A 12,508-nucleotide genomic window follows, 5' to 3' on the forward strand; every position below is an offset into this window, starting at 1 on the left:
CACCCCCTCAATATCCTGAGAAAATATAAACATAATTAAGAAACTGGTTTGCTCTGTCAGTTTCCAAGCGCCTATAAGTGTCAGTCTGCATTTGAATTTGTTCCATCACTTCATTTCAGAGTTTTAATTTCACTTTTGGTTCATGAGTGTAGAGCATCAGCACGGCAGCTTAGTGGTTTGCACTGTTACCTCACAGCAAGAAGGTCATGGGATCGATTCCCACCTGTGGTCTCTCTGTGTGGAGTTTGCAGGTTCTCCTCCGGGTGCTCCGGCTTCCTCCTACTTGCAGGTTTGGTGTATTGGAAACTTTAAATTGTCCGAATAGGAGTGAATTTTCTGTTTTGTCTATATGTGGCTCTGCGACAGACTGGCATCCTGTCCAGAGTGCACATCACACCCTATGACTGCTGGATAAGGGAGAGTAAAGCGGTCGTTATACTGCTTGGTTCCTGCCTAAACCACGAGGGGTGGGGGAGAAGAGAAAGAAGTCATTGGAGAGGAGCATCCCCAAAGTTCTCCAGCTGTTTTCCATTCTATGTTCAAGCTGTGTATTGCTCCACAAGACATGTAAACGTGTGACACCATTTCTTGCACAAGCGTGTTTGCAGAGTGCCAAAGTGTAAATTGAATGTTCAAGCAGGATTCAAGAAGTGGAAGTTATTTATTCAGGTGGTATTTTTCAGCATACAATAAAGCTGCATCTAACAAGTCAAATGGCTGGTTAACCAAGTGCATATTGACCAGGCAGTGCCCGTAGTGGTGACACGTCACTCTGGGAGGAGGAGCTTAGTATCACTGGTGGAGAACTCAGATGTCTTTCAGCACATCTTGTCCCTGTGGGTTCTCAAGCCAATTAGGAGGCCAGGTGGTTTTGATGCTGGGCCGATCTTTCAGGCTGTTGTAGTATTTGTCCAGTTTAGGGTAACGCTTGGGACATAACCTACAGAGAGGAAGGAGAGTACATCACCTTACAGAGCTACGTATAACCTCCATTCATACTGCAGCAGCTGACATTAAAGTTGGCCTACCCAAAATGGAAGAGGTATGCGACGTTCGGGAAAAACACAACATCAGCCAGTGTAAAGTGCTTCCCTGCTAAGAAGGGAAACTGCAAAACAAGAGGCCATATTAGTTGTGTTGTACAAGTTTAAATTATTAATGAGTTAAAAATAGCACAGTTGAAGATGCTATTGCAAGTTGGACATTAACCCTTACAGTCACAAGGGTCTTTACTTGATTTTACTATACCTTCAAAACCCCCTTTTTAATAGAAGGCTTTAGTATAACAGTCATGCGCTTCATATCAAAATGTTCAGAACAATCTCATCTTCCTGAATGACATGCTTTGTAAAAACGTGATATATTCATGGAGATTTTATAAAATGTCAACCAGGATGGAGGAGAGAGTCATTGGGACTCTGGAGGTTTACAGTTTGTAGTTGAGAAATATTTAATTTCAGCACCAATGTGGTGGTGCAGAGGTACAAAAAGCAGTCTCTGTCCAAATACTTATGGACTTGACAGTTTCTAACAGAATACATATCACATGAGTGCAGACCTTTCTTTGTGGGCAAGCAGGAGTCCAGATAAGACTCTTCCATCAAGCTCAGTATGTCGTGCAAACACCATGCATCAGTTTGTATCAAGTCACCTTCAGGTATCCTTCCCAGAGCTTGACCTCCTCCGTTAGAGTCTCTCTGTTTCTCTTCACAGCAGAGTCAAATCGCTCCTCCTCTGGCACCTTCCAGTTGTAGTAGAGAACATCCCCTGAAGAAAAAAACATTCATGAGAAGAAACACCGACTGCTGCACAAAGCTGAGGGTGGAGTCACACGGATGTTTTGCAGTCTGAGTGGAATGCTGCTCAAATCCCACAAGTGTGCAATTAGTTAATCTTTATCATGCCAGCAAGATAAATTACAGTTTGCCAGGAAGCTGCCCCCCCCAAACACACAGTACATGCAAGGTGGTCCAGCGATGACTAACATCAAAGTTTACAAGAAGTTTAAAAAAAAAAAGTCGCTGCCTGTGTCGATTGCTTTGAGCGATAAGTTAATTATGCGTTTTGCACCAGATCTCAGGAGACGCACAGAGGCAGAGCTGCATCCAAGGAGACATGAGATCTCAGCTGTTTACACCTGCTTGAAAGATATTAGATGTCACTCACTCATCTTCAACCGCTTACTGCAATTATGGTTCACGGGGGGTTGGAGCCTATCCTAGCAGTCAGGGTGTGAGGCGGAGTTCGCCCGTCTGTCGCAGGACCACATATAGACAGACAAACACATTCACACACCTATGGACAATTTAAAATCTCCAATCCACCTAAGCTGCATGTCTTTGGTTGGGGGAGGTGGTCAGAGCATCCGGAGGGAACCCACGCAAACTCCACAGGTGGGAATCAATCCCATGACCTTCTTGCTGCGAGGCAACAGTGCTAACCACTAAGCCATCGTGCTGCCAATTTAGATGTCGCGCCAAACTTATTTTTTTCTTTTAAACTAATAGAACTGTGGTTTGAATAGAGTGAGCATGCATGAAGTATTTTTTGTTTTATTGCATGTCAAACCCATTTTAACAATTAAAAAAAGTATGTTTTTTGTCATTATGAGATCATGAATTAATGAACTGTGTGATGTTCTACTGCACTGACCTTTTGTATCTGAATAAGAATACCTTCCATGCTTCGTGTGATACCTGTTTTCTGGTTTAGAGTCAGAACTTCAAACATGCGTTGGTACATCGTCGCCAGCTCAGCGGGGCATTCTGGGATCAGCGGGTTCCCCTGGGACTTGTACTGGTTCTGTTGTTAGGAACATGAAAAGAGAAACATTATGCTGACGTGCTGAACAGAGCTCCAGTTTCCTGTTTTGTTTTTTTATACACGGTGTTGGGTTTCTTTTTCTCCGAGGTTTTGTTGAACACACCAGGAAGGAGTGATTCTAATCATTAACCCCTTGGCACTCAGGCAAAGTTCACCCCAAGCAAGCACAAGTCAACTCTTACCTCGAGAAAAAGGCACGCTGCAATCGACTCGTTTAGGATGTAATCCCCCACTTTGAAAGCAGGAAGCTTGAAGAAAGAAGTTTGCACAAACCTACAGTGAGCAACACAAGAAACCTTCCAAACGAGGGATTACATCATTTGCACGCGACGTCATACGCAAACTTACTTGACCCCTGGGATTCAGCTGCATGACTTCTGCCGATTTGTGCTCCATTTTTTCAAAGGAGAACAGTTTTGATGTGTAACCCTGCAGGTTTTTCTCCTCGAGAGCAATCATGACCCTCCAGCAGGGCGGCGAGCCGGCGCCCCACATCAGAGTCATGTCTTTGGCAGTGTACTTCGCCATGTTTTCAGCCTGAAGCTCACCAGCTGCACAGAAAGCAGAGTAACTGCAGAAGGTGCACAACTTCCAGGCGCAACACTGGTTTTGTAAGGAGTCTTTGCATCCTGATTGGTTGAACACAGTCACAGCCCACTGCTGTACTGTGACCAAAGAGTCGAGCACAGTTGAGATCAGTCCCACACCAACACCCCACCGACGCGCCGTATCTTTTTACTTATCAGCTCAGGAAAGTCTTCATTTGAAATAAAATAAACACAGTAAAAAATCAGAGCGGATACAGCTGGTTTTCATCTGTTAAAGAACTAAACGTGTCCTGACGGGAATGCTGGAAAACATTTTACAGGATGAGCAAAGTGGGCTGAATTCTCTTCTTCTGCATGTTTCCTCTTTGAACCCACAGCTGAAAAATCATTAAATCCAAAACACAAAATGCCTCACAGAGTGATCAGAGTGCACACTTCTGCACTACACACTCCAAATGAATTGCACAACCTGGTCAAAGTGTTTTCATGTTGGTGTAAAATTCTTCACAAGTATCTAAAGCTGCATGTAAAACTTTTTTTTTTCCCAGAAAGTAAGGCATTACCATGGTAACAGCCCCAAAAACGTTTATTTAAAGCTAGTGTGAAGGATTTCAGGGGCGTTTATTGGCATTATATAGAATTCTAAAGAAGAGGTATTGTACGTAAGTCCGTCTTTCCTTCCTTCCTAAGGCTGTACAATCTGCACTCTTCTCAGTACACCGTTAAACCGAACACTCCATTTTAATACAACAATTAAGTTACTCGTAATTTAACTCAAACTTTGAAAAAGTTATAGTCACTCATTTCCATTAATTAAACTAACTCAAAAATGAATTGTCATAACTCAGTTCCTTTAAGTGGATTTAAAGTTTTGGGGCATTTAAGTGTTGGTGATGTATTTCCAGTGCATTCCATTCACTCATTTTAATTGAGTTTATGTAACGGAGGTCAGCAGGTGTCACTGTGCATATGTAGTTAGTAAATCTCACTCCCAACAGCTCAAAAGAATTCTCTGGTCACAAGACAAAAGCCCTAGGTTTTAAAAGCCTGCTGGGTAGAGAGTCCGACTTCCATGCCGGAGATGAGTTCGCTTCCCAAGGGGAGCGAATGGGGCGGAGTCATAACAAAATGCAGAGACAACAAATAAACCAAAGAATGCATCAAAAAATCGAGTAATGCAAATTTTTTAGGCAGAAATTTGTCACTTTTTTTTAATTGAAAAACATATACTAGATTTACATAAGTTTAATTAACTGTAAATTAAGTTACTAAAATTTTTACAATTAATTTTTTGAAAATTATTTAATTTGGCAAACTCAAATGGTTTAAGGGAATCAGTTTCTCAAACGGTTTGAGTTCAACTAACTCATTGAGTTTTACAGTGTATATATTTACTTAGGAATATTACTTCAAACTCAACAAACTGAACAATACTTATGTTAAATTTGTTTTAGTGAACACACACTGGACTTGTCCACCCTGTGTGTCCTGCTTACAGTGTACATAGTATTTGCCATCCTCTTATTTGCTATGCCGAAGGTGTGTCTTTGTCTTCTATTTGCACATTTTACACTGTACTATTGTTGTACAACTCTATTATCACTGCTGCTGTGACACTGCAGATTTCCCCATGACGGACTAATAAAGCATGTCTAATCATACAAATAATGAATGTTTATGAGTTCAATGGTACATTCCAACTTTTTCCAAATTAAATATTTGTTCCATTGAAAGAATGAAAATAACATTCATTATTTGTTTTATATAATGGCTAAAATACATCCTTGTCATTTGATATTTATTAATTTAGAAACAGAAAAGCGACTTCATTTTGGTGTTCCACTGGTGCTTAACAGTCCAACACGAACTTTAAGCAGCAACTATCACACTACGTCTTTGGGGATCCATAACTACATCTGTACGTCTCCACAGCTGGACTGGCAATGACTTACAGGTATGTCGATTTCTGTTTGTTATGCATTTGCAAATTGTCCGCAAATCAGATGCAAAGCAGACGTAATACAAACGCTTTATTCGTGGCCACTCTGTATGCATTCGCCACAACTTATTTTAGTTTGTGATGTGGACGTGATAGGCACGCTATATCTCCGGTTTACACACTGTCCCAGTCAGCTGCCAAGCCGCAATACCCCGTCAAATTGCGGATATCAGCGGATATACAGCGCATAGATTATGTATTGCGTATGTAAGGCGGATGTCATCCGGAACCCAAATTTTGTGCAGCTCAAAAATCCTGGCAACGGAAAAATGTGCCTCTGCAGATACTTGCGGACGTGTGCAGATGTCGGCTGACTCATACAAGCATGTTTCACGGATATTGCGGATGTTTAGCGAATATGAACCAATTTTGTGCAAAATTCATATGCAAATCTTCCTAAACGCCAGTGGGACTGGGCCCTAAGCAAATTTTACTGGCTCTGTTGAAATGTGAGCAGTTGGATTCTTGAAGCTGCAGCTTTTATTCTGAGGGTGGAACTATTCATACACAAATATCTTGAGTACCAATTGAAATGCTAAACTGTTTAATAAAAGAAGTGAGGATTCACACAAATATATGGGGACTACACCCATGTATTTGTGTGAATATACTTTAGGGAAGAGATTTCTTCATTGAGACAGATATTCTGTAGCACAGTGGTTAATATAGTGGTTAGAATCCAAGAACAAGTTTCATTCTCAGCAGAATGTCATTTTCAGGTATTTGTGTTCATATAAAATTCAAATTTCATTTTTTTTTTTTTTTTTTTTTTAGCAGAGTGGGTAGCTTAGTGGGACAGGCGTTGGGTTAACAATGTGTAGACTAGGGTTCATTTCCCATTTATGCTACTTGTGTCTTTGCGCGAGACTTTTCATCTCCATCATCCCTCTCCCATATAGGACCTACGTTTTAAGGGGTATAATAACAGCCACCGCAACACAAACACCATGATACACAATTAGCTACCGCGTACACCAGCTGGTTGTGCTGATTAATTAATACGGAGCTCCAAATACACAACTTACAGAAGGCTTTTGTGTGTTGAAGGGTTAGTGAGATATATGTATATTATGAAATGATTGTTTCTTTTGTGGCTAGTGTCACTATATCCTCCCATTTTAACCAATCATGTGTACTTTTGTTTTTGTTGTGCACCTCTGAAGTACAGCCATATCTTGTTCTATCATTTCTTTTATAGCTGTTAATCATGAACGCAGCCTGACGCAACCTGTGCATGCTTGTTTAGATGGTGCCTTGGGTTAAAGTAGTTAAGATAATCTTTGACCACTTTTTGTCAGTAACCTTTTAAAGCTGTCACCTGAGCTAGCCTGATAATTATAAACAGATATTTCTACATATATATATATATTTTTTTTTTTTTACAAGTACATAAAGTCATCTGATTTGCTGATTACAGTTTCAAACTGTTACTATATACAAACTATGTTTTCACAGCCTATAAAAAGAACAAATTAGTGGTAGCAGCAAATATGTTGTTCATCAGATTTATTTTATAGTTAACCATAAAATGTTTCCATAGATAGACAGACAGACACACACACACACACACAAAACCCTAATTCCAACATTGTGTGAAATGTAAATAAAACCAGAATACTATGATTTGCAAATCCTCTTCAACTTATGTTCAATTGAATACACCACAAAGACAAGATATTTATTGTTCAAACTGATAGACTTTTTTGTTTTTGTGCAAATATTTTCTCATTTTGAAATGGATGCCTGCAACACGTTTCAAAAAAGCTGGGACAGGGGCAACAAAAGACTGGGAAAGTTGATGAATGCTCAAAGAACACCTGTTTGGAACATTTCACAGGTGAACAGGGTAACTGGAAACAGTTGAGTGTCATGATTGGGTATAAAAGGAGCATCCCCAAAAGGCTCAGCCGTTCACAAGCAAAGATGGGGTGAGGATCACCACTTAGTTTAAGAACAATGTTTCTCAACATTGAATTGCAAGGAATTTAGGGATTCCATCATCTACAGTCCATAAAAGAATCAGAAGATTCAGAGAATCTGGAGAACTTTCTACACGTAAGTGGCAAGGCTGAAAACCAACATTGAAAGCCTGTGACCTTTGATCCCTCATTTAAAACTGACATCATTGTGTGAATGATCTTACCGCGTGGGCTCAGGAACACTTCAGAAAACCATTGTCAGTTAACACAGTTCGTTGCTACATCTACAAGTGCAAGTTAAAATTCTACCATGCAGAGCGAAAGCCATACATCAATAACATCAAGAAACGCCGCCGCCTTCTCGAAATGGACAGACGCAAAGTGGAAAAGTGTGCTGTGGTCTGATGAGGCCACGTTTCAAATAGTTTTTGTAAATCATGGATGTCGTGTCCTCCGGACAAAAGAGGAAAAAGACCATCCAGATTGTTACCAGCACAAAGTTCAAAAGCCAGCATCTGTGATGGTATGGGGGTGTGTTAGTGCCCATGACATGGGTAACTTACACGTCTGTGATGGCACCATCAATGCTGAAAAGTACATCCAGGTTTTGGAGCAACACATGCTGCCATCAAAGCAATGTCTTTTTCAGGGACGTCCCTGCTTATTTCAGCAAGACAATGCCAAGCCACATTCTGCACGTGTTACAACAGCGTGGCTTCACAGGAAAAGAGTGCGGATACTAGACTGGCCTGCCTGCAGTCCAGACCTGTCGCCCATTGAAAATGTGTGGCGCATTATGAAGCACAAAATACGACAACAGAGACCCTAGACTGTTGAACAACTGAAGTCATACATCAAGTAAGAATAGGAAAGAATTCCACCTACAAAGCTTCAACAATTAGTGTCCTCAGTTCCCAAACACTTATTGAGTGTTGTTAGAAGGAAAGGTGAGGTAACACAGTAGTAAACATACCACTGTCCCAACTTTTTTGAAACATGTTGCAAGCATCTATTTCAAAATGAGCAAATATTTGCATAAAACAATAAAGTTTATTAGTTTGAACATTAAATATCTTGTCTTTGTGGTGTATTCACTTGAATATAGGTTGAAGAGGATTTGTAAAACATCGTATTCTGTTTTATTTACATTTTACACATCACTGGAATTGGGGGGTTTATATATATATATATATATATATATATATATATATATATATATATATATATATATATATATATATATATATATACATACACGAGGTCTGTCCAAAAAGTATCAGACCTTTTAATTTTTTTCAAAAACCTTATGGATGTGAATCACGTGTGCTTGCATGAGCCAACCTTGAACCTTCGTGTGCATGCATGAGTTTTTTCACGCCTGTCGGTTGCGTCATTCGCCTGTGAGTCGGCTTTGAGTGAGCACTGGTCCTCCCCCCTCGTTGGATTTTCATTTCGAGGAAAATGTCTGAACGATTGGAACACCGCTGAATCAAATTTTTCCAGAAACTGTGAGAGACAGCCAGGTGGAAACCATTCGGAAGATTCAAACGGCTTTCGGTGGCTTTTCAGTCGAGTGAGTATCCGAGGAATTGTGTAAGAGCTGGACATGTCACAACATGTCCTGTGAGACTTCCAACTTCCGCACGTCTTTCATTACAAAATCTCCTGTAACAGTGGAATGTGCTGAAAAAGTGCTGATGTCCACCTCTTCTGCAATTTCTCTGGTAGTCAGACGACGTCCCGGATCAACACAGCGTTCACATTGGAAATGATCTGGTCGTTTCAGCCTGTCGATGGCCGCTTAGAGCGTGGCGTACCCTCCGCCATTGTGCGCCGTCTTTAAACCGGTTGTAACACTCCTTAATCTGTGTGATGCCCATAGGATCGTCACCGAAAGCCGTCTGAATCTTCCAAATGGATTCCACCTGGCTGTCTCTCACAGTTTCTGGAAAAATTTGATGCAGCAAAGCTCCAAATCGTTCCACCTCGCAATGAAAATCCAACGAGAGGGGTGGACCAGTGCTCACACAAAGCCTGCTCACAGGCGAATGATGCAACCGACGGGCGTGAAAAAAATCACGCATGCGCATGAAGGTTCAAGGTTGGCTCATGCAAGCACACGATTCAAATCCATATGGTTTTTGAAAAAAAATAAAAAGGTCTGATACTTTTTGGACAGACCTCGTACATACACACACACACTCTACCAATAAGTCTGCATCATGTCCCACAGCAGCATGTACTCAAGGTTCTTGAAATGGAGTATCTTCTCCACCTGGTGGTCATTTACTATTAACGCAGCACCCATCAAATTTTTACCAGGAGCTCTAGTGTGTGTGTGTGTGTGTGTGTAAAACTAAGGATGTCCCAATCTAATCGAAGCAGTCTGGCCTGATCAAGTTTTTTTTAATGGATTTTGTTTAACAACTTTAACCCAAGTAACCAAATCAATGTGCATTTCTTCTTGCTTTGTTTCATGTGCAAAGTGCCAGTTGAGCAAACAGTGAGTGGTGCTGTTGAATTCACCACAGATCCACAGCACATGTTCTAAAAGCACATTCACACTATCTTTCACTTTAAATATGAAAGTATTTTATTCACATAGATCATCAACAGCGGTGTAGGTGTCCTACCAGGTTGTGGTATCACTGAAACACCGGTGGAAGACGTCTCGTATGAGTACGGTATTCCCATCACCAAATTTTTGAAATATCTGTGGTGATGTGGCAACCAGTTCGTCCGCATTTTTTGTGTTGTAGCACAGAACGCTTTATTTTAAAATAAATCAACATTGCATATCATCTCATGTTTGAAATGGTGACACAGTGGAAAACAGCAGCACACCCACAGACAATTTTACAAACCATATTTACAATGTGCTATCATCCAAATACAAATACCTAAACGGTCTACATGTGTGGTCTCACAGCGTGGTGACGAGGCAGTGAAAAACAGAGCTTTAAAAATGTTTATGCTTTGCTTTTTACCCCCAAATACACAGAAAGTCTGTTTCTCACAATGGCGCATTTGATAAAAATTTTCTACCGGTCAGTCAGGTTGCACGACCCACATAAATACACGTTTTTCTTCTCGTCAGTCTTCCTACTCACACAGACTGTGCAGCCAGAGGGATGAGGTGACAGAAAGCCCCCCTGAGAAAATGCCCACTGTTGAAGACTTTGTACATAATAAAATTTATTTACCACTAAAACATTGTTCAATCACTACTCTGAGTGTACTAGTTTTAGTACTACAATTCTGCCCAACGTAGAATAGATGACCTATGTTAGAAGAAAAAAAGAAAAAAAAAAAAAAACTTACTTTTTTCCAAAATAAATAATCAAAGAGCAGCTTGGATTGCAGAATTTTTTTCTTAATGTATGGCAGAGCTAATAAATTGTCAAGCATGTACACTGGAGTGACTTTAATGCGCCACAATGAACTTTGTGCAATATCTAGATAATACAAGTATCAGATTGGAACTCATCAGCAGGTACTCAATATTAAATGATTGCGATCCAGATCGGGAGTTAAAAAAAAAAAAAGAAAAAAAAAAAGACACTTGACTGGGACATCCCTAATGTCTGTATTTTGCTGCTCCAGTTCTTTTTAAATTTTACACATTTTAGATATCTAACACTTGACTGATTGATATAGACATACTGTACACACCAGTCTTTGCATATATTACCCAAACAACAATTAAAGTCTGAAGACATTTAATGATTTTGACCAGTCAACCACCAAATCCATTTTTTTGTGTGTGTGTGTGTGGCTAGTGTTAAATCCAACAACAGTTTTCTATTGGACTACATCTGTTAATGTTAAAAATAGAGTATTTCAAATTAACCCAGATGAATCCTTGGTTTCACCGTAAGGTTACAAATAGTTCAAATTAAGCAGTGGATTGGATTTCAAATAACGAATGAGCTTGAAGCGCAAACAAATCAGAACAAATTTAGCATAAGACAACCATAAAGCACTATTTTGTCAAAACAACAACAATAATAAATTGGCTTTTTCCCTTTACTAATGAAAGAAATACTGACCTTTATTCAGCTGTAATTTCAAAATACTGTTCATTAAATGTTAAGTCCCTTTGGCTGTTCCCTTGTTTTTCACTTGGGGTCACCACAGCAGATCCGAGGTGAATCTGTATGTTGAACTGGCACAGGTTTTACTCCAGATGCCCTTCTTGACGCAACTCCACATTACATGGAGAAATATGGCAGGAGTGCGGTTTGAACCGGGAACCTTCCGCACATCCCCATTTTTCACAGTAAATATATTTCTAAAAGGTGCTACTGATATGAAATTTTCACCACATGACATTAACAACCAAAGTAATCCACACATACAAAGAAATCAAACCATAGATGTTGATAAATCAGGTTGTGTGTAATAATGTGAAATGGCACAGGGCAAAAAGTACTGAACACCTGAAGAAACAGAGCTGCAAAAAGACATGAAAAGCCAAGACACCAGCTGAAGTCTATCAGTAATTAGAAAACAGTCCTGCCCCTTGTCAGTGCAAATTAATATCAACTGGTTCAGTCCCACCCGATGGCTTATACCAGTGGTCTTCAACTCTCGAGGGCCAGTGTCCTGCACCTTTTAGATGTGTCCCTGGTCCAACACACCTGAATCAAATGGCTGAATTACCTCCTCAGTATGCAGTCAAGTTCTCCAGAGTGCTGCTAATGACCTCATTAATTGACTCCGGTGTGTTGAAGCAGTGACACATCTAAAAGTTGCAGGACACGGCCCTCGAGGACTGGAGTTGAAGACCCCTGGCCTATAAGGAGTGTCTCATTACAAAGGTGTCACACAAGAAACATCTCACGATGGGTAAAAGCGAAGAGCTCTCTTAGGAACTTCACAACCTTGTTGCAAAACATACCAATGGCATCTGTTACAGAAGGATTTCTAAAATTGTGAATGTTCCAGTGAGCACTGTTGGGGCCATAATCCAGGAGTGGACAGGACATCATTTCACCATAAACTGGTCACAACCAGGTGCACCTCAGAAGATTTCTGACAGAGAACTGAATTGTTAGAAAAGTTGTCCAAGAGCCAAGCACCAGTTCAGAAAAACCTGGAATTAGCAATTGTTCCAAAGAAAACATTAAGTAATGCACCCAACAAACTATGACCTGTATGCACACTCACTACACAAGACTCCAATGCTGAGGAAAAAGCATGTTGAAGCTCCCTAAAGT

At 40.3% G+C, this 12,508-nt stretch overlaps 1 protein-coding gene across 1 annotated transcript; it reads right to left on the bottom strand.

Annotated features, from left to right (window-relative positions):
• Window positions 1-642: 642 nt before the first annotated feature.
• Window positions 643-3,429, bottom strand: LOC117502504 (glutathione S-transferase A-like). The gene is made up of 6 exons (XM_034161566.1): window positions 3,172-3,429; window positions 3,006-3,071; window positions 2,697-2,802; window positions 1,652-1,767; window positions 1,029-1,108; window positions 643-940 (listed from the first exon to the last, which is right to left on the bottom strand). The coding sequence occupies exons 1-6, from the start codon at window positions 3,349-3,351 to the stop codon at window positions 808-810; spliced, it is 681 nt and encodes a 226-aa protein (XP_034017457.1). The 5' UTR covers window positions 3,352-3,429; the 3' UTR covers window positions 643-807.
• Window positions 3,430-12,508: the final 9,079 nt, after the last annotated feature.

This window comes from Thalassophryne amazonica, chromosome 20 (assembly GCF_902500255.1).
Source record: "Thalassophryne amazonica chromosome 20, fThaAma1.1, whole genome shotgun sequence".
Taxonomy (NCBI): domain Eukaryota; kingdom Metazoa; phylum Chordata; class Actinopteri; order Batrachoidiformes; family Batrachoididae; genus Thalassophryne; species Thalassophryne amazonica.